General features: G+C 48.1%; 1 protein-coding gene across 1 annotated transcript in view; it reads left to right on the top strand.

Annotated features, from left to right (window-relative positions):
* The first annotated feature begins 258 nt into the window (after positions 1 to 258).
* Positions 259 to 20,424, top strand: part of LOC111150803 (immunoglobulin like domain containing receptor 2) — a 54,538-nt gene continuing 34,372 nt past the window's right edge. The window contains exons 1-3 of the mRNA XM_022508413.1: positions 259 to 367; positions 15,846 to 16,178; positions 17,102 to 17,221. Of these exons, the coding sequence (XP_022364121.1) occupies positions 322 to 367; positions 15,846 to 16,178; positions 17,102 to 17,221 (499 nt within the window). The 5' untranslated portion in view covers positions 259 to 321. The remainder of the gene's footprint in view (positions 368 to 15,845; positions 16,179 to 17,101; positions 17,222 to 20,424) is intronic.

Consider the following 20,424-nt stretch of genomic DNA (forward strand, 5'->3'; position numbering starts at 1 on the left):
GCCCCGCGTCGCGCTCACCCCGCGCCGCGCTCGCTGCCTGGGCGTGCGGGAGCCGCGCCGGGGAGCCGCGCCGAAGCCGGGAGCCGCGCCGCAGCCGGGAGCCGAGCCGAGCCGAGCCGAGCCGGGGAGCCCGCGGCCCCGCGCGCCGGGCGAGCGGCGAGGCGGGCCCGGCGGGCGGCGGCGCCGGGGGACGCCGGGGGCCCGCTCGCGCGGCGCGGCCGCATCCCCGCCGCTGCCGCGGCCGCCCGGTTACCCCGAGCCGCGCGCTGCCGCCGGCCCCCGCTTCGCCCGCTGCTCCAGCCGCATGGGAAGTTGGGGAACATGGACGGGGTCGTGCTGGCGTGGACCGCCGTCTTCTGGCTAACAGGTGGGCGTCCTTCCCGACCCCGGCGAGCAACTTTGCGCGCGTTCCCTCGGGGCCGCGTTCCCACCCCACCCCCGGGTCCCCGGGGCTGGGCTTCCAGCTGCTCACAGGTCGGCGGTGAGTGGGGGAAGGGGCCGTGTGTGTATGTGTGTGTGCGCGCGCGCGTGTGCGTGTGTGTGTGCGAGAATGATGGAGGAGGCGGGGGAGGACCCCGACACAAGTGAGACGGCCGAGAGGCAGGTGTTTGACTCCTCACGGGAGAGCTCGGGCATGTCCTCTTCCACACAACGGTTCTTCTCGGTCTCACCCTGACTTTGTGGTGCTGTGGGCCCTGGGAAGAGCCTGGTTAGGGGAAAAAAGAAAAAAACAAAAAAAACAAAAACAAAAAAAGAAAAGGAAAAAGAAAGCTCGGAGGAGACATTGATTAAGAGCACTGGTTTGCTGGAGGTGAGGGGCGGAGGAGCGTGTCTCCCCGATTCCTTCCCCGGAGAAGCGGGAGACCCCGCGGCGCTCTCCCCGGGGCTCCGGGGCTGCGGTGGGGCGGGATGAGGAGCAAGATGGGGACCGGGGCTGATTGGTTGTGGAGTTTCGGGCCCTGCTCTCGCTCGCTCGGTGCCCGTGGGAGGAGTGGTCCCACAGCGGAGCAGAACCTTCCTCCCCCAGGAAGGAGGAACCGCAGAGACACTCAGAAGGGAGAGCTGCTCCCGGCACCAGAGTCGCTTCCGCTAGCTCCATACTCCATGGTTCTCCCTCCCTTTGGGGAACTTTCTTCCCACCCACCTGAGGTCTGGAAAGGTTCTTGTTGCCTGACGCCAGGGTCCTGCGAGGTCGAGGGGCCGGTGGCCAGGCAGGGTGGCTGGCCCTGAGACATTCACGAAGTGACCGAGCTTGGATGCTGGTGAGGTCGGGCAGGAAGGTTCCCGGAGTTTGGAAGAGACAAAGATTCCCAGCAAGGTGGAGACCGAGGGATGGAGAAGGGATCAGAAGGGTTGAGAGGACAGGGTGAGGGCCATGCAGGGCAGGAGAGAAAGCAGAAAACAGCACCCAAAAATGCAGTTCTGTCCCCTCTGGGGGCACCAATCAGAAGATTTGGAAAAATCAAGTCAGTAGGAACTTCGAAACATCTAAGGTAGTCATTGAAAGAGGGTAGAACGTATTTAAGAAGCAAAGCAAAAACTCTATTTCCCTTAGCTTCAGAATAAGATTATTGATGGCCCCATTTTTTTTCCTGTTCCAAATGAAGGACCCTAGCACTGGCTCTGCTCTGTGCTGGCTTGAGGTTTGGGGGAGGGGGGTGGGCAGGCCTTGTCTGCAGAGTTAGCCTCTTCTCTTGGCTGCTCTGAGTTCATCCCTCCCACATTATTCAAATATGAATCATCTCTAATTTCAGGGTTTGGCTGATCCATGTCTCCCCACTCCCCTGGCCTCCCAGTGCCTTCCACTTCCACCCTCACAGATTCTGAATGTCCTTGATTTGCCTCTACTTCTGTGTTGCCATACTAGGGGGGAACTCGGGCCTGAAACCTGTGTCGCCGCCTCCCTGAGCTAAGCTGGGCGTCCTGGCTCTAAGTCAGAGATGCTCTTCCAGACACCCCAGAGTGTGCCCAGAAAAAGCACTTGAGGTATTTGCAGGGAGTGGAAGCAGAAGCGGAACACAGAGCCCTGCTAGATGGCTGACAACATTTTATGAGGAAGGGGCCACAGGCCATCTAGGCCAGCCCTCATTTTCTAGAAATGGAGGCCCAGGGAGGTGACGGGCACACAGCAGATGTGCAGTGGGACAGGGACTCGACCCCAGTTCCCCGAACCCCAGGCCCGTCCCATTTGCACTCTTCGAAGCTGCCTCTCTGGGTTTTCTTGGTCGTAGGGAGTTCTGTTTTGTGTTTATTTTGAGGGGAGTTGCTGCTCTGTCCGTGCCTTCTTTGCTTGGTACATGGAGAAGCCGCCCCCTGCCTGGTGGCCGGCAACAGGTCCTCGTTAGGGCCATCTCAGCTGTCAGACACCGGGGCTTCTCTGCTCTGCACGTGAGGCTGGCTTTCAAGATCCTTCTGAGCACGTCAGGCACCCCCGATCCCAGCTCCGGCTTCCCCCTCACACCATCAGTCCCGCAAGCCCTTGCCTCTCAGCCTCAGCAAGGTGGAGAAGCTAACAATGGCGGCTGGGGGGTGGGGGAGAGGAGCGGTCACGGAGGAGATGGATTCAGGCTCCTCGTTCGTTCGCAGAAAAACCACGAGAGGAAAAGGTAAGACATTTAAGTCCGGCCCAATCAATGGATTCTCTCTTGAGGGGGTGGTACAGAGGGAGGGAGAAAGGGAAGGACAGATTAAAAATGAGTCAGGGGCGGGGGCACACATTCATTCTCCTTCTCCCTCCCTTTCTCCTCCCCCACTTTCTCTTTCTCCTCCCTCCCCCTCCCCTGTTTGTCTCTCTTAAGCAGGCTGAGCAATTTCTAATCAACACTTCAGTTTTTTCCCTCAGCCTCAGGCAGCTCCTTCCTTGTCTTTCATTGCGAAATTCCGCTGTATATTTAGCCTCATGATTTCTTATTGTCATTGTGATGCTGCTTCCTGTACGAAATTGTTGTTTTGAACAAACACGACGCTTCTCAGCTGCTATTTTAGCAACAGGTGCCATCCAGCAGTAGGACCTGAAGGAGGGTTCACTCGGTCTTTGTTCCTGAATGCGGATGGATGGCATCTCCTCCTTGCTGGCAGCAGAGGCTGTGAGGAACGCGGGTGCTGTGTCCACTCCACAAACACGCTCGCAGGCGGGAAGCAGGCCCTGCGTTGTCCTGGAGACTCTTGGGTCTCTCTGTGATGATGGTTGCTTGCTCTGTTAGCCTTTCGGTTTTAGTCATTCATTTATTCATCCCTTCCACGAGCACATACTAAATTCCTGTGCTTCCCAAGTGTTAGGATAGGTGCTAAGGGCAAAGAGAGAGCAAAGACCCAGTCCTTCCCCTCACAGAGCCGTCAGTCTAGACTCAAGTGAGTTTTCTGGTGATTTTGAAGATTTTTATTTGTTTGACAGAGATCACAAGTAGGCAGAGAGAGAGAGAGAGAGAGAGAGAGAGAGGAGGAAGCAGGATACCTGCTGAGCAGAGAGCCCGATTCGGGGCTGGATCCTAGGATCCTGGAATCATGACCTGAGCCGAAGTCAGAGGCTTTAACCCACCGAGCCACCCAGGTGCCCGGTTTTCTGGTGACTTTGGGAAGCAGAAGGTCTTCCAATCAGAGCTGCGAGAGCCACATGAGGGGCTAGGAGAGCATGGGCACCCCCAAGTCAAGCCTGAAGTGGGGATGGAGCCATCCTGAAGGGAACTCCTAGGAGAGGTGGCGGCTGAGGGAAGACACGTGTTCATGCCTCGTCAGCGGCTGAGTAAACCCCTACATCCAGGTGCAGTTAGACATGGCCCTGCCTTCTAGCACTCGCAGTCTGGTGGCAGGACACAGTTATGGAGTAGCTTGTGTCCAAGCAATAATGGAGATCTGTACCAAGTGCAGTGGGGGTACCTCACGGTGGCTCCTAACCCACCCTGTGGGGGGAAGGACATTTCTGAGGGGTGGTTGTCACCTGGTCTGGTTTACATTCGGGTAGATGCCTGGTGACTGTGTGCCGACAGGCTTGGAAGCAGAGATTCAAGTGTTAATATTAGTCCCGGAGAAGGAAGAGTCGCTTTCAGAGACTGCTGACGCCTCAGCTTCCGTTGTCTTCTTCCCTGTCCTGCACATTTTTAATTTCTCTCCCTCCTCTGTTCTCCTTTTCCCTGCAGAAGAGACCTTGCTCTTACCGAGCACCTTCTTTCAACATTATCACAGCCCTCCGCTCTCCCCTCCTTCTCTCAGCCAGATGCTTCTCTCTGGACCGGGAGAGAGGGCTTGTTTTCAGTATCACTCTTTAGATTTTAGACTCACATGATTCTGCTGGTTGGCTCATTTCTACAGGCTTGGAATTAGTAGTAGTAGCGGTTTTAGGGCAATACTATGCTTATAGTCTTAGGGTAAGTACTTAGTGCTCAGTACAGTGTTCATAGTTTTAGTACCAGAACTTGGTTGGTGGGGGGAACCCTGACCTGGGAATTAAGGTTTGGGTTCTAGTCCTTCCTGCCCCATAGACTGACTCTATAACCATGGGATCTGAGTCTCATAATCTGTTGAATGAGATGACTTCGGAGGTCACTTTCAGCTCTAAAGATGCTATGGTTTAGAATCTTGTCTCCACTTAATTTTGATGAGTTGGAAGTCATGACCAAAAAGTGACAGGTCCAGTCTTCCTTTTATAATTCACCCAGTGAAAAGCCCATTTCTGTAGCCCTTCCCTGTTCATTAATGATTGGAATGAAAGACACCAGCTGGGGAGGGAGAGGTCTCGTTAGGATTTTCAGAGGAACAAATGGAATAGCACTCAGTGCTTGGTGGACAGGAGAGGGTCCACTCTGAACGATGAAATGTGGTCATGCTGGGGACTGGTACAGGAAAGTGAGCACTTTGGACCAGATGGGATGAATCCCACTAGAGCCAGCATGGCCCCAGGATGTCCCTTTGGTTTCAGGATGCACACACCTTTTCACTCCTTCCAACATTTTAGCTTTTATGTCTCCTTTTTTCCCCAATCAAGAATATAAAGAAAGGTATGATGTGGTGGTTTGTTCTTGCTTCTTTATATGCTATAATGCTTTCCCATATGTTAAAGGACTTTTATATACATTATGCTTTTTGATCATCCTAAGCAAGAATGACTAATATTACCTACTTCTACATTAGAACACAAAGGCTCAGAGAGGATAAATAACTTGTCCAAGTCCATGGTATCTTATTGATTAAAAGATCAAGAAACAGTATCACTGACTTAATATGACTTGGTTGTGTCAAGGACCAGAATCCAAGGGAAACATTCTTTTCCACTCACAGTGGGTCAAAGTAGAACTCTTGATTTAAGTGAACATACATGGTGTCTGTTATGGGGCACTGGGTCGAGGGGCTCAGAATTCACAGAACTCAGAGAAATGTTGCAGGGGAACGTGAGAAAGAATAGCATTTAGTTTTTCCAGTTAGACCCTGAGATCCAAAGGCAAGGCGTAAATGAGAAGTGAGGCCCAGCAGAGCAGAGGACGTGACCCAGCGACAGCAGATACTGCTGGCATCTCAGAGCCCACCTGGGCCTTGGGGCTGGTGCTGTGTGCCCAGGAGCCACACAGGATATAGCTGTGGCATGTGCATGCTTAACATTTTGGTCTTCAAGATAGCTCTTGGCTCTCTGAAAGTAGAAGAAGGCATTTTGGATGACTAGTGTTCTTTATGGGCCAAGAAACAAGGAAGAGCTGAGAAGAATATGTTGCTTCCCCTGTTCTCCTGCAGTGTCCGCACTCCTGCAGGAAGTGGTGCCCTGCCTTGGGAGTCGAACCCTCGCATTCAGCCTGGGATCCTGCCCTGTCACTCCTCCCATGCCCTTGGCTCATCCGGAGGCAGACTTAGAGGCCGTGCAAGGAGAGGGATTAGATTCAAACTGACCTGGGTTTGAATTCTACCTTAATATTTTACCTTATTTTCTCTGGCTTTAAACACGGGAAATTAATTTACCTGCCAGGGTTGTTGTGATCGTTAAAGCAGATATGTAAAACTCCTAGCGCAATGTTTGGCACACAGTAGGCCCTCAATACGAACTATGAGCCCCAAAGAGGTGTATCGGTCAGCATTTTGACATAGCCTTGAGCAGCCTCCAAATCTCAAACGCTCTCAAGAGCAAACATCTCGTTCTTGCTCATATGACATGGGAGCTGAAGTCAGCTTCAAGTCAGCTGTGAATTGGCTAGAATTGGTAGACTTGGCTGAGTTCCAAATGTTTTCTTCTTCTGAGACCGAGGACGAAGGGTCAGCCACTGTCTGGGCATGCTTGTGTTGTGGCAGAGGGCTCAAAGGGGCAGGGCGAGAGCCTAGAGTGACCAGAGCCAAAGCAGGCACATGCCTTTTAAGCTTCTCCTTGGACGCGTCTTATGGCATGCAGGTCACGCAGAAGAGCCCAGGGTTCTTGGAGTGGTAAGTGCATTCTACCTACAGGGAACAAGGCAAGAGTCTGGAGGGAAAACTAATTGGGAACAAATAATCTGATCTATTAACTGGGTTAAATCATTCAACAAATGTGCTGAGTACCTACCACGCCGCGGAGTCTTTAAAGGCTGCTGGGGAGAGTTTGTTGCTGATGACAGAGACAGAGAGCTGGGTAGGAAATTCTCAGGCAACTGCCATGTCATTCTCTGGGGTGCTGGGACTACAGTAAGAGCGAGAAGAAACTTCTGGAGGAAGTGATAGCTGAGCGAGTTTGGAGGGATACATAGGAATTACTAGGGGAAAAGTGGGATGGAAGAAGGGGGATTTATAGATTTAAAGAATCAGGGAGGACATGATCTCTGAAAATTCCAAATATTTTAGTATGGTTGGGGAATTTAGTGCCGCAGGAGGAATGAAAGAGAGCGGCCTTCTCTGAAAGGGGGCCGGTTGTCCCTTGTGCTCCTGAAGTGGCTAGAAGGCCACTTTGAAAGGGTCAGAGCAAAGGAGTGCCATGCTTAGATGTGCATTTTGGAAATATCATTTGCACCGCAATGTGGAGAGTGGGATAGGTGTGGGCAAACATGCAGCAGAGAGCACCCGGGAGACTCGTGCGGGAAGAGAGGAAAGGCATACCAAGAGCCTGACGTCACAGGGTGCAGTGGGGATGGGAGAGGTGGACAGAGTGACTGCAGATGGAGGGGTAGTGGTGACATGGTTGGACCTGCAGACCGAAGGGGCAGGAGTGCCAGAGACCCTTCAGGCTTGTGGCGTGGGATTGCTGGAGATGACATTTTTGGGCATGAACTAACACAGAAGATGAAACACATAAGGGAGGGAGATAAAGGTTGATATTTTGCATTTTATAAAAGTACGGTCTAAGTTGCTACAGCAAAGAAACTCTAAAATACAGAAACTCACACAAAATAATTTCCTTCTCTCTCCGGTAGCAATTCAGACGTCCTGGGGGTGCGTCTGCCATTCCCAGCATGCGGCTGCCCAGACTGCCCCCGTGACAGCCGTTCCCAGCCAGCTGGAGCGAGGAGAGCAGAGGCCCAGGGCATGCAGGTTGTCATGCGGCTCTGGGGAGGTGGCCCAGAAGCTGCAAGGCACTTCTCCTCATGTACCTTCGTCCTGAATATTCGATCACAACTAACTACAGAGAAGCTAGGAGGCATAGTGTTTGGTTGGGTTGGCTGGCTGGATTAAAACCCGAGAAGTTCCTTCACTAAGGGAAGCGGGCAGTTAGTGTCTCCTTCTACAGAGCGACAAGTTGGAGGTGTCTGTGTCCCATCCACATGGAGAATGAGGTCATGTATTTGGGTCTGGAGCTCAGGTGGGAGATCTAAACTGGAAACACAGGTAACGAGGTGGTAGAGGTTGGTTAGAACTTTCTTACAGGAGTTTTCTCTGTCCAAAGAGCCGGTGCATCCCAGAAAGCTGACCCACCCAGTGAATCAGTGAACCAGTGAACCAGGACAGTTTCCAAAGGACCTCTGCCTTGCAGGACGGGGACTAACCTCTTCCAGTGCAGCTTTGGTCCCACTGGAACGGTAGGTAGGCCGGCTAGACATTACTCATGAGCTCATGTCGATCTCTGGAAGACAAGGCCCACCAGACAGAAAAGAGATATGCTTCTGGCTTTCATCTGTACAGTGGCAGCTGAGAACGGGAAAGCATGGCTCAGTTGGACACCCAGGACATATGCTTAATGAATGGCGAGCACAGTGTGCACAAGTACCAGCGTTGTGGGCAGCAAATAAGAACTAGGCCATGAGCAAGGCCTTCTTGGGCAAGGGCAGCACTGACATTCACCATAGCACCATGGAAGAGGGGGAGCTAGTCCTGCCTTTGGGGACTAATAGGGAGAAAACATACAAGAATGCGGTCATTTTTTTTTTTTTTTTTAAATCTCCAAATGGTACATCTGGTCACCCTAACCATAAAATGGCTTGAGTAGTCAGGTGTCATGTTAGCAAACAGGAGAAGTTGATCCTGGCCAATTTAGGCAGGAAAGGAATTTGCTGGAAGGCAGGCGATTAACTTCTAGAACCAATGGGAGAGCTGGATAATCAGGCTTAGATATTAGGCAAATACCAAGGGAATGTCTACTATTCTTTCTAAAGTCTTTTTATTTTATCTTATTTTATTTTATTTTATTCTTAACCCAGGTATATAGGAAGATGAATGGTTCCTCTTTTTTTAGGGGGAAAAATAGATCCTATCTGCATTCTCTCTGCCTTTAAACCTTGATCTTGCCGGCCTACATTTCTCCAAATACTTTGCTCCCATCCTGACAGTGCTTCTGGGGGATGGACAGGCTTTATTTCCTCATCTGGACCATGGACCAAACCCAGAGGAGATATGGGATACTTCATATTCATCTCCTACACTTAGAAAACCTGCCCATCGGTTGTCCCTAAGCAGTGTTTTAAGAAACTAGGACAATTGTTAACAGTGTGAGGACAAAAGATAAACGTCTTAAAGAAGATCTAACTTGAAGCCAGGAAAAGGAAGATTTGTACCATCATACTGAATGAAGTGAAACCTTAGGAGTGAGAAGGCCAAGATATCCTGGGAAACATGTGATTCTGAGGTCAAAACCCCACTTCTGGGACTTCAAAACTTAAAAGATGCTGGAGCTATATGCAAAATTTCTGAAGATGCCTCTCTTTACAATGATGATTTTCCATGACCTTCAGCAGTGATCTTTGTTCTATAAAATGGAGCTGTGAGGAGCGCCTGGGTGGCTCGGTCAGTTAAACGTTTGTCTTCAGCTCAGGTCATGATCCCAGGGTCCTGGGATCGAGTCCCATGTTGGTCTCCCTGCTCAGCGGGGAGCCAGCTTCTCCCTCTGTCTTTGCCCCTCCCCCTCGCTTGTGTGTGTATTCTCTCTCTCAAATAAATAAATATTTCAAATAAAATAAGGTAAAATGGGGCTGTGCTTCTAGGTCTCCCTCCCAAAAATGTTGGCAGGCAGGAATCGCTTACCAATTAATGAGTGGGGAAAAGGAACTTGCTTCGGGAAAAAATGATATTGCTAAAAATAAGAACAGCTTTGCTTTAGATGCCTTTTCTGTTGTTCTTGCGGGAACACAGCTCCTTGAGTGTGGGATCCTCTTCTTCACAGGAGAATTGGGGCAGGACCTTATCTTGCTGCACGAGGGGAAGCCGTGTCTTCACGTGGAGCTGAGCTTCCTTGGCCTAGTGGCCCGCGGAGCTGGGGGCCGCTCTCTGAGCTGTCAGTCACCACTCTCCTTTCAGGCGGTCTTTCTAGTAATTTGCCAGAATCCCTTCTGTGCCAGGCAACCTGCTAAGAAAGGTCCTTTAGACTCAATCCTTCATTTACTCTTCCATTCTTTGATTCCTTCCTGATTGTGCGAGCTTCATGTGTATTCTGTGGCTTTGCTCTGTCCTGGGGATCAGAGTCAGCTGAATCCTGATCCCTGCCCTCAGGGACCTTAGAGTCAGAAGTAAAGTTTATATTGAATTTCTCAAGATCTGGGACTGGTATCTTAAACTGATTTTCCCAGAACTTAACATAATGTTTTGAAATATGATTATGATTGAATTTGAATTTAATAGTCAAGGGCAGTTTCTCTGTGCATCAAGGGCACAGTGAAAACTACAGGAATGGTCTGGGGGGGGTCTGAGAAAGAGGATTCCCTCCCCTGCAAATGCCCAAGAGCACGGAATCTCCAGTCTTCACTTACGACCTTCCCTATGCTGTCTGGACAGCTTTCAGTCAGGAATCCTAATTTTTACAGGTGCCTACGGAATGACCCTACTTTGCTTCATTTCCTTTTCTGTCCTTTTGCCGACTTCTCTCGGCCGTTTCTCTCCAGTGTTCTGCAATACTTGCTTTCGTTTGTAGGATGAAACACAGATTCTCTCCGCACCTCTGTAAGTCTCTTTCTAAGGGCATCGACACAGACGTCCCTTACGGCGTCACCAGGGCCTGGACTCAGTCCCAGCCTTGCAGGACCCACACTCAGTGCTGCTTTCTCTCTGGGCTGCTGGGCCTCCTTCGGTTACATGCTCTCGGGTCTCCCCAGGGAAAAGGAGTGACAGATTGACAGGTAAAGAATGGAAACTGTTTCCGTGCGTCTGGAGTGTGCTTGGGGCCAAATCGCAGGGAAGACCTTACATGCCCTCTCTAGGCACTCAGGTCTTACCCTGGAAGCAATGGGGAATCAATGGAGGCCTTAAAGCATGGATGGACATGATTAGATTAAACCCGCAACCCTAGATTTGGTGGGGAAAGTACGGAGGCCACTTAGGAGGTAATGAAGTTCTGTGTAGAGGGATGGTCAAGGGCTTTGCAGCCTGGGTTCATACCATCACTTGCTAACCCTGAGATGGTAGGGAAGATACACACATTCTCTGAGGTTCAGGGTCTTTATCTATAAAATGAGTATGATAATAATACTATAAAATACTTTATAGAATTTTTGGAAAAAAATCATGAAGATACTGCATGAATAATGCTTAACACAATTTCTGACACGTAGTAAGCATCTCATGATTAGTATCTAGTAGAAGGAGTGGAACCCTAATTTAAGGAGGTGACGTGGAGATCGAGAAGGGTCAAATTTGAGAGATGCTGAAATTTAGTGACCAACCAAATGTACTCAGGGACAGACGGGAGATCGCCAAAGCTATGATTTCTGTCTGAGGTGATAGGATATAGGTATACTGGCAACGGAGCTAGAGGGAGGCAGGGGGGAGGGATTCCTTTATAAGAAACGAGTGGGAAAAGAGAACAAGACTGGAGTTAGACACGTTGAACTTGAAGCATCTGTTAAAATGTGCAGATGAGGCCTCAAAGAGGTGAGGGTCTGAGACATAGTGATAGTTGGAACCGTGGGAAGGAATAAGGTTTCTTAGATCAAATGCACAGATGAACACCACGAAGAGGCTGACATTTCGTTTACCTGGCATACAAAAATGTTCTTATTAGCCTGTAGAGACTCTAGCATAAGAAGTACTAGGTTTTGGTGTCTGACAAGTGGTGAAATAGAAAAAAATTCTCTAGGAGTTGGGACCAGAGCTCAGGATAGGAACCTCACCCCAGGGAAGATCTCTTGGAAATGTGAAGCAGAGGGAGGGTGTTCCCAGGCCTGATCTCAGCGTGCGTGCGGGCTCGTGCATTTTAGTGTTTGCTGCAATTACGTACTGTCTCTGAGGGGCCTCATGTGGAGGTAGGAATGGAGGTCCCATGAGAGGTATTTTTTGAAGTTGGGTGGTTAGCCACGTCTGTTTCGGATTTAATTCAGTCATGAGTAAGGGATAGGAAACAGTCCCAAATCCTCTAGAGAAGGGGCTGGTATTGTGGCCCAGGCAAGCAGGCTGGAGCTCAGAGTAAGCATCAGTCCTAGCTGGACACATGGTTTGCAAATCAGAAGGAAACAGTCCAAGATAAACACAGATTAAGCGAAAGAGATGCTGCTTGGTGGGTGTAAGGAAGCAAAGCCCTTACCTGGAATTCAGGGCTTGGGCCGGAAGAGCAACTCCAGACCCCACCCTCCAGTGGGAATGGGGTTCCTAATAGGCAGGGCCAGGGGAGGCTCAAGAATTGGGTGGCACTCCTCCTGGAGCTCCAGCTTCACAGAGCTAAAGCAGAGACAGGCATTTTCAGCGTTCTCTTTTAACTCTTTACTTTTATTTTCCTCAAAGGTCCAATACACTGGCATTTCCTTGAAGTTTCTAGTCCTTTCCTCTCCCGTTGTCCGGCTCTGTCCTTAGCTTACGGTCCCAAGGTCCCGTTACACCTGCACGTGTGTACACATGGTTACCCTCCATTTTCTGATTCCCAGGAGGTGCACACGTGTTTGTGCCGTGAGGAGCACACCCCGGGCATCATCACTGTGCAACTCCTCATTACCCGTTCTAACATTCTCGTGCAGTCTTGCCCATCCTGCACTATACGCATTCAGCACCTCCTGTCCGGGCATCTGTGCTCACCAAGCTCTAGGTTCACAGCTTCACCAGAAGTTAGCAGACTGTTCTTGATGGCAGCAGCCACAGTACATTTACTGAGTGCCCACTGTATACCATATTATCCTGAGTGCTTAGGTTAAATGTTCATGTAACCCTCGGTGAGCTCCATAAGGTAGTTACAATTTTTATGTACCGATGAGGAAATATTCACCAGTGAGGAGAGTGGAACTCGTGAGTTGAGAAATTTGCCTTCAGTCATGCAGCTACGAAGTGGTAAAGCTTGGAATCTACTTTAGTGTTAGCTCCCAATTCCATGCCTTTAACTCTCACATTATAAAAAGGCAGACATTTCTGACTCTCTATTCCTTATTTTTGCGAGCACGACTTTATATTATATGTCATGGAACAAGCTGAGAACCAACGAACTTCCATTAATAATTAGGATAGTCCAAGGCCGCCCGGGTGGCTCGGTTACTTGAGCCGGCTCATGATTTCAACTCAGATCGTATCTCCGGGTTGTGAGATCCAGCCCCACGTTGGGTTCCGTGCTGGGTGTGGAGCTTCTTTGAGATTCCCTCTCTCCCTCTGCCCCTTCCTGCTCCCTTTCTTAAATTGAGGGAGTCCAGTGGCTTGGTCAAGCAGCTAATCTCATTAACAGAGGACAGAGCTGGGAAGGAGGTTATTGTTAGTACTCCCCTAATGAGCAAAACCCCACGCTTAACTGTCAAAAAAAGTCCCCCGGTGAAACAAAACAAACAGAAAACCCTACAACACTTTTATTTAGCACCTGCCTCCTTTGCTGGTTTTATTTATCCTACAAAGACTAGGAAATGGGATTTTCCAGGTATAGCCTGGACAGGTAGCAGAGAAGAAAGGTGGTGTGGTCAAGTACAAAGCGTTGTACTGGGAACGATGTCTGTGATTGGCTCTCCAGCCTCAACCACGGCTAGCTGGTCTCTTCCCCTCTGTCCCTTTTCTGTTACCTGCAAAACTGGAGTGCGAATAAGGATTTGGAGAAGAATGACAAAGTTAAGAACTAATGCAATAGAATTTAAGGCGAAACTGTAAAGAAATTTATTTTCCCAATCCAGCTCTGTGACTTAGGGAGCAGTGGAATGAACCACATCAATATTTGGGGGGTGGTGGAAGGAAACAATGGAGCCTACAAATGGGGGTTCTTCAGTGAGCTTCCAGAGAGGAATGATTTGCCCCTTGATGGGGCTGATCTGCATATTCTGACTGTATTCAAACCTGTTGGTGGTGAATGTTCATGGAGATTCGGGAGCCTTGGTGTGGGAGGTGAGAGGAAAGGCAGGAAACAGGAAGGAGGATTCGTGAGTACTGGGCATGGTCACGGGGCTGCTCCAGGGTCTTCTCCCTGCGAGCTGTTTGTTTACAACCCTGTGAGTAAGGATTATGAGGCTCCTAAAGGTCTCATGGCTACTGGATGGCCAGATGGGACTCAAAGCCCTATCTATGTGATTCCAGTGCTATTTTACTATATTGTGCTACCTCTGACACATTTAACTGGTTTTCTCTACAAAATTCTAGAAATTTCCACAGTAATGACTATTACCATGTGCATGCATTCCTTCATTTATTCTAGGATACCTGGTAGGTTCAAAAACTAAGATTTGGTAAATCTCAAATACTCGCACTTCCTAATTCCGCAGAACACAGAAACTGTTTTCTCTCCAGAAGCATTAGAACATAGGAGACGTTCATAAATAAATGTATGTTTGAACCATAAGAGTGAGTGTGTTTGCAGAAGGTCATTTTGAACACTGGCAGTGATAAAGGATGGAAGGCACCCCAAGGAAACGAGTCCTTCCTTGTGTGTCTCAAGTCCACTGTAATTCTAGGTTGAAATGTTCTGTCTCAAGCTTCCTGAAGCTGACTTGGCAGGCTCCTGAATTTAATTCAGAACCTCTTTACCGTGTCTTTCTATCCATATTCCTTTTTTCTGCCTCTCATCATCATTCTCTTTCTGCTTCTAATGTCAGATCAAGCTAGAAACTCTTGACTCTCCCATCCAACTGAGAAAGTTAAGTTCTCTTTGCTTGGAATTTCTAGATCTCACCATTGAGTTAATAGAGAGCTTTTGCCTCTCAAACACTCCCCTGGTCTGCCATTCACTGAAATGTCCCTCTTTCTTGGACACCAGGCCTCAGGTTGGATCTTTTCACCACTTAAACTTCTCATCTGCTTTCTAGCATTTTTTTCCTCACTTTTTTTTTTCTTGATTACCGTTCAAAGCTTTTGAACTTAGTCTACTGCTTTTGATCAGAAAAGTCTTCATTTCTCTTAAAGCTTTCGTTTTCCCTTCATCTCTGTCCCCTTTGCTTGGTTATCAGCTGGAAGGGAAGTCACTTCTCCTGAAGTCATACTTCCCAGCCTCATGGTCTTTATTTATCAAATATTTGTTGAGTACTTACGGGCTTCACAAGCTGGGACCACGACATAAGACACATTTCTTACCTGACAACTCTGTTAGGGGTGACAGGCATGAAAATAAATACTTGCAGAGTAATTATAAGAAATCTCTAAAAGAGGATGCTGAGGTTCTGATGGCACAAAGGAGGAAGTGAGTAATGAATTAAGGGTCAGAGAAGGCCTACCGAAAGCCTTTAATCTGGGTTTTGAAAGGTGGAAAAGAATTTCCCAATGAAAGAAGTGACGAAAAAAGCATTCCAGAAACTGAGAGTATCACGTGCTAAAGACCTAGAGGTGTGAGCTAGCAAGTCCCGCTTGGGGAACCTGTTACTTGTTTGGTTATTCTTGGTGCTCAAAGAGAGATGCCACCAGAAATGAGGCTGAGGAGGTAAGAGGGATTCGACGATGGGGCACCTTCAGTGCCTTCCCAGGAAGTTTGGGTTCTATCCTGAAGGCTACGGAGGCTGAGGGAAGGGTTTTAAGAAGCTGAGCCATAGCAGTCCGATTTAGAAAGATCATCTGAACTATATAGCAAGGATGGGCAACTGTAGGTGGGGATACCAGACAAGAGATTATGGTAATACAAGTAAGAAATGAAGAGGGCGCCAACAGAAGCAATGGCGGTGAGGTCAAAGAGGAGAGAAGATAGTAAAGATATTAAGAGATCAGGTGGAGGGGCATCTGGGTGGCATCTGACTTTGGCTCAGGTCATGATCTCAAGGGACTGAGCCCCAGGTCAGGCTCCCTGTTCAGCAAGGAGTCGGCCTCTCCCTCTCCCTCTGCACCTCCCCCTGCTGATGCTGTCTCTTTCTCTCTCTCAAATAAATAAAAACTTAAAGAGAGAGAGAGAGATCAGGCAGATATGGCTTAGTGATTGCCTGGACATTGGGAGTGAAGGCAGGTGTCCAGACAACGCCACCCGATGGATACTGATGCCATTAACTGTGATGGAGAAGGCGGGAAGGGGCAGGTTAGGGAGGTGAGATGGAGAGGTGTGTGTGTGTGTGGCATGAGGTGAGGTCCACGATGTGGGTACCATTGGATATACTCATTCTGTCTCGCAGCCATGGCTGACGGCCTTCAAGTCACGGTGCTCGACAAGAAGAAGGTGGCCATGCTCTTTCAGCCTACCGTGCTCCGCTGCCACTTCTCCACGTCCTCCCGACAGCCTGCCGTCGTGCAGTGGAAGTTCAAATCCTATTGCCAGGATCGCATGGGGGAGTCCTTGGGCATGTCCTCTACCCGGGCCCAGTCTCTCAGCAAAAGAAACCTGGAATGGGACCCCTACTTGGATTGCTTAGACAGCAGGAGGACTGTCCGCGTGGTAGCTTCAAAACAGGGCTCGACCGTCACCCTGGGAGATTTCTACAGGGGCAGAGAGATCACGATCGTGCATGGTAATGACACCTCTGCTTTGAATCCCGGAATAGAAGGGAGATGAGTTCTGTTGTCCCAAACACAGGGGGATGTCAGCCTCTCCGCCTTGCAACCCCTCAAGATTTTGATTTTATGGGATGTGGAAGCATCAAGAAGCCTAGCAGATGACTTAATGTGACAGCGGGGTGGGGGGGAGGGTGGGAAGGGTGTAATATCTAGAACAGACACTGAGATGAGCTTTGGAAATGGTCTTTCTCAAACCTGACCTCTAGTCTGAGGATCTTGCTATCAGAACTGAATTGAAAGAGGTTCTCGTCAAAGAATGTTCTCAAATACACTTTGACATCAGCCTTTATGGCCCTTTCCCAAAGTCAGAGAGCAGACTTCCCTAAGAAGTTCCTCTGCTGGGAGAAGGGATGTACGTATACACCGTCCAGAGCCAGGTAGATGCCTCGGCCTGAGCCCCGTGTGGTTCTGTATCACTTCTACCCTTTCTTCTGCTCCCTAAAGTATTGGACAAGAAAAGGGCCTACGAGGCTGACCTGATCTATTTGATCATTTGAATTTCAAAGAACTCCTGTGAAGCCATCTCATTTCCAGGAGTCCAAAGTAATTCTGGAATGACCTGGCTTTCAAGGACTTCTGCAGACCTGGTTAGTTGAAAGCAGTCTTCTATTCCCAAAACTGGACTAGAACTAGACCAGTTTCTGGGAACGCCCTAAGTCTTTCACCTTAGGGATGCTAGTATTTGCTATCGGGTTTTTATCTGTTTGTTTATTTGTTCATTGGAAGTAAAGCAGACATCTTGTCAACCACCATTTAGGCAGTGAAGTAGAACACGGCAGACATTCCTTCTGGAACAGCCCCCTCTCACCCTCCATTGTCCAGTGCTTTCCTTTCAGGGAGACATTTTAGGAATTGGACCTTCTTTTTATGGTAACAGATGCAGATCTTCAAATTGGAAAACTCATGTGGGGAGACAGCGGACTCTATTACTGTATCATCACCACCCCCGATGACCTGGAGGGCAAAAACGAGGACTTGGCCGAGCTGCTGGTGTTGGGTAAGTGAAAGCCATCGGCAGCTTGGCCGTCTTAGACCCCTCGCGCTGCTCCCTCCGCTCACTGTTCCCCGCGTGACCCAGCGGCGTGCATACACCGGGCTTTATTTCTTGTGCACAAACGGGCTTTAGAAACTCCTCATGAGCAATAGCCATATTTATTGCACCTGGTTTCTTGGAGGCCCTTTTTGGCACAGTCCTGATGTCTCTTCTGCTCTCTCAGGGTTGTTTTTCTCCCTCTTTTCCGCTTGTGTCCCCTTAACCCTGATTTCTCTCTGCTCTTAGGCTTTACTTCTCTTTTTGTGTGCTAAGTGTTGAAGAAAATGCCAGACGCCTTTGAAGCAGAGTAGAGACAACTGAGAGATAAGAATTCATTGCTGAGTGAGGAATCTCCCAAGATGTCAGGAATCTTTTTCCATTCAGTTACCTACATGTAAGACGGTCCCGAGGAAGGGTGGCTGTCAGCTGGAGGATTTAATCGTCAAACGTGCTTGATGGAAAGAACTATTGGAGAGTCTGCTAGGGTTTAGTTGGAAGGCAAATGCCTTGAAACCTAAAAGCTTCTGAGTCATTCTCAAAGCAAATAGATCTAATCTTTATTAATTTCTTTGTAAAGGAAAATTCATTATTTTTGGCCACGTGTCCTCTTTTGCAGATTGGAGAAGTGTCAGTGGGAAATGACTTCCGTGTATGGAACTGAAAATTGAGCACATATTTCATGTTCTATAGAACGTTGGTTGTACAACAAAATTAGAATAAAATATACAGAAATTAAGAAAAGAAACTGCATTAGTTGTAGGAGAAAGGTAAATGCTTGAGGCCATTTTTTAGATGAAATGACCTTTTTTTTTTTTTTTGTAGTTTCCAAGAAGCCAGGTGATAACAATTTGGAGGAATGTTTCTTTTAAAGGCAAATGAGGTTGAAGGTTACTTTTACCCTATGTGGGAAACTCAGGGCCCAGGGAGAAAGTGGAATTTGCTATTTAGGATTTTTAGTTTTACTCTATGATGACTGTGTGCCTTTAGCAAATCAAGTATTCTGCTGCCTTACTTTTATGGTTTATAAGATGTATTAAGGTAATTATTTATTAATAACTAACACTTTGATTAATAATAGTTAACCTTTATTAGAGGGCTGACTTAATTCAAATACATATTCCTTGGGTCTAACATGTGAAGCATAGCTGCCGTGATTTGTAAAAAATGGGAAGTAGGACAGACATACAAAAGGAGGTAAAAAAGTAAAAAGGCTTATACTGACATTGTGGAAGAATGCAGAGAAATCAGATTTGGGATCTGCAGTGACTCTGTAAATCAGAAGGGAATAAAAAGATAAATTTCTGCCCAATCACACAACTCTCATGGCCAAGTTTGAAGGAACAAGTGGCTCATTGAGCCTGCAATTAGCTAATTGTGGACACAATTATCTGGCCAGTGCAGACATTTGCAGAGGAGTAATTGCCTGTGCGGGGGAAAAGGATGCCAGGTAAAAACCACTTTAAATAATTTGTTCCCAATTCTGCAAATGTGGGAAAATGAATAGAGGGAGAGCCTTGTCCGCTGAGGATGTGCTGACATGCGGGAAGGGCATTCCCCTGGATCCAAACTTGTAGTCATTGGGGGAAGACACCATCCTTGGGGCAAAGAGAGGTGGGTGAAAGAAAGGCTCAGATGAAGACGGTCACCAACGATGGGAGAAGAGATGAAGAACAGAAACCACTGTCACTCTAAAAAGAATGGTAAAGGAAAACGGGGAGGGGGGGGCTGCAAATCAACTCATCACAGAAGAAGCATGTCTGTGAGATGAGGAGGTACATGCTAGCGTTCTTGGGGAGGAGAAACATCACTCCTCTGTGTTCCACATTAATTAGAAATGTTCGGAGCATGATATATTTGCCATGTGAACTTTTTAGGGCAACACTACTTGTGCTATTTATTTAAAGAAGTGAGTTTGAAATCAATGAAAATTTTTGGGACACAGGAAGGACTGTATTTACTTCCCAGATGCAAACTTCTGAGTCTTCTTTGTCTTGATAACCTTCGTAGAATGTTTCAAAATATCGTCACAGTTTTTAAAATTCTAACTGTTTGGTTGTTATATCCTACAGGCCCAATGGTTAGGTATTCCTTTCATGTGAGGCCAAAAGAGCAGCCTGATGTCTGAGGTCAACCTCAAGGAGATGAAGACCTCGGGGCACATAACTGAGTCAACAGTCTGCTAATTGCAACCTCCATGAGCCACTGCCTCGTCATTGAATATTACATCAGGAATGGTTAGAGGGGCTGGGAAGGTTTGATCTAGTGAAGGAGGACTTGGGAAGTATCTCCAGTTGAAATTGTACAGAAGAGGGCCTAGAAACTTACTCTGCCTGTGTGGCTGTGTAGAACTAGAACCAGGAGTACAGGTTATAAGGGGCAGGAGTCCATCTCAAAATGAAGAAATAACTTAACAATTGGAGCCAACTGAAGATGGAATAAGCCTTCCCAGGAGTAGTGACTTCTTTGTCCCAGGAGGGTGGAAAAAAATCTTGGGAGTTATTATAAATGAGACATTTCCATATAAGAAAAGGTGTTTAGCTTACTTCTGAGATCCATTTCAATTTCAGAATTTGGGGATTGAAAAGTTGAGGAACATAAGGGGTGTGACTACCTTGACAAACAAGAAAATGACCTCCCAGGACTTAAGTCCTCGTGACAGAGATAGAAGGGGTTACAGGTTGGTTACAAGAATGTACAGGGTGACATTGATTCACAAGGAAGCCAGAGAGAATAGACTATGGCCTTTTGCTGTAGGTCAGAGTTAAAAGGAATAATCCCACAAGGATGAAAAGAAACTGTTGATGGTGGCTGGAAGGAGCTGAGCGTAGCTCTTCTTGAAGATGATCACGAAGTGGGGAGCAGAAAACTGGTTGGAATTTCAGCTGGCCAATTAGTAAGGAAAGGCGAGTTAAAGGGATAAATTAGAGAAGAAGTTAAGAATTTATTTTTTTGCCATCATAGAAAGGTGAAGACGAAATGTTGACAGAACAAGATGGTGAAGTATCTTATAAGTCAGATTAAGAAATTTGGACTTTGTCCTGAAGACTATGGGGAGCCAGTACAGACTCACCAACAGAGGAATGAAGTGCGATCTCAGGGTCAAAACACTACTTAGCTGCAGGGTAGACCATGCAAAAGAATGCAAGAACAGAGGCCTGGGCTGTTAG

This window comes from Enhydra lutris, unplaced genomic scaffold (genome assembly GCF_002288905.1).
Source record: "Enhydra lutris kenyoni isolate GAN:26980312 unplaced genomic scaffold, ASM228890v2 scaffoldscaffold24, whole genome shotgun sequence".
Lineage (NCBI taxonomy): Eukaryota > Metazoa > Chordata > Mammalia > Carnivora > Mustelidae > Enhydra > Enhydra lutris.